The 485-nt window shown below is 62.1% G+C and overlaps 1 protein-coding gene across 1 annotated transcript in view; it reads right to left on the minus strand.

Moving 5' to 3' along the window:
* Window positions 1-275: 275 nt before the first annotated feature.
* ETH_00036445 (uncharacterized protein) overlaps window positions 276-485 on the minus strand; it is a gene marked incomplete at both ends in the record, with an annotated part of 1,208 nt that continues 998 nt past the window's right edge. Inside the window, one exon of the mRNA XM_013373949.1 lies at window positions 276-482. Coding sequence (XP_013229403.1) covers window positions 276-482 — 207 coding nt within the window. The remainder of the gene's footprint in view (window positions 483-485) is intronic.

Raw genomic sequence — 485 nt, forward strand, 5'->3', positions numbered from 1 at the left:
CTGCTGCTGCTGCTGCTGCTGCACTTCGCGCTGCTTGGTACTTGGCCCAGACGCACGGCAGCAGAACACTGCGGTCCCGTACGGCTGCTTCTGCTGCTGCTGCTCCTGCTGCTGCTTCTGCTGCTGCTGCTCCTGCTGCTGCTCCTGCTGCTGCTGCTGCTGCGGCTGCTGCTGTGGGTACTGCTGCGCCTCCATTAGGGGCGATTGGTCTTGCGGTGCTGCTGCAGCCAAACAAGCGGCTTCTGCTGCTGAGACTGTCCCTAAGAAAACAGCCCTCAGCAGTTTGCTGCTGGGAGGGGAAGCAGCAGCAGGCGTTGCTGCTGATGCTGCTGCGTCTGCTGCTGCAGCAGCAGTGGGTGCTGCTGAGAACTCTGCTGCTGCAGATGGAATGTCAGGCAGCTGTGGTTTCGGCACTTGCTGCACGGGTTCGACGGCTGCTGTTGCTGCTGCTGCTGTTGCTGCTGGTGTTGCTGCCGCTGTCTCTG

This window comes from Eimeria tenella, genomic scaffold, assembly GCF_000499545.2.
Source record: "Eimeria tenella Houghton genomic scaffold, Eth_scaff1834, whole genome shotgun sequence".
NCBI lineage: Eukaryota > Apicomplexa > Conoidasida > Eucoccidiorida > Eimeriidae > Eimeria > Eimeria tenella.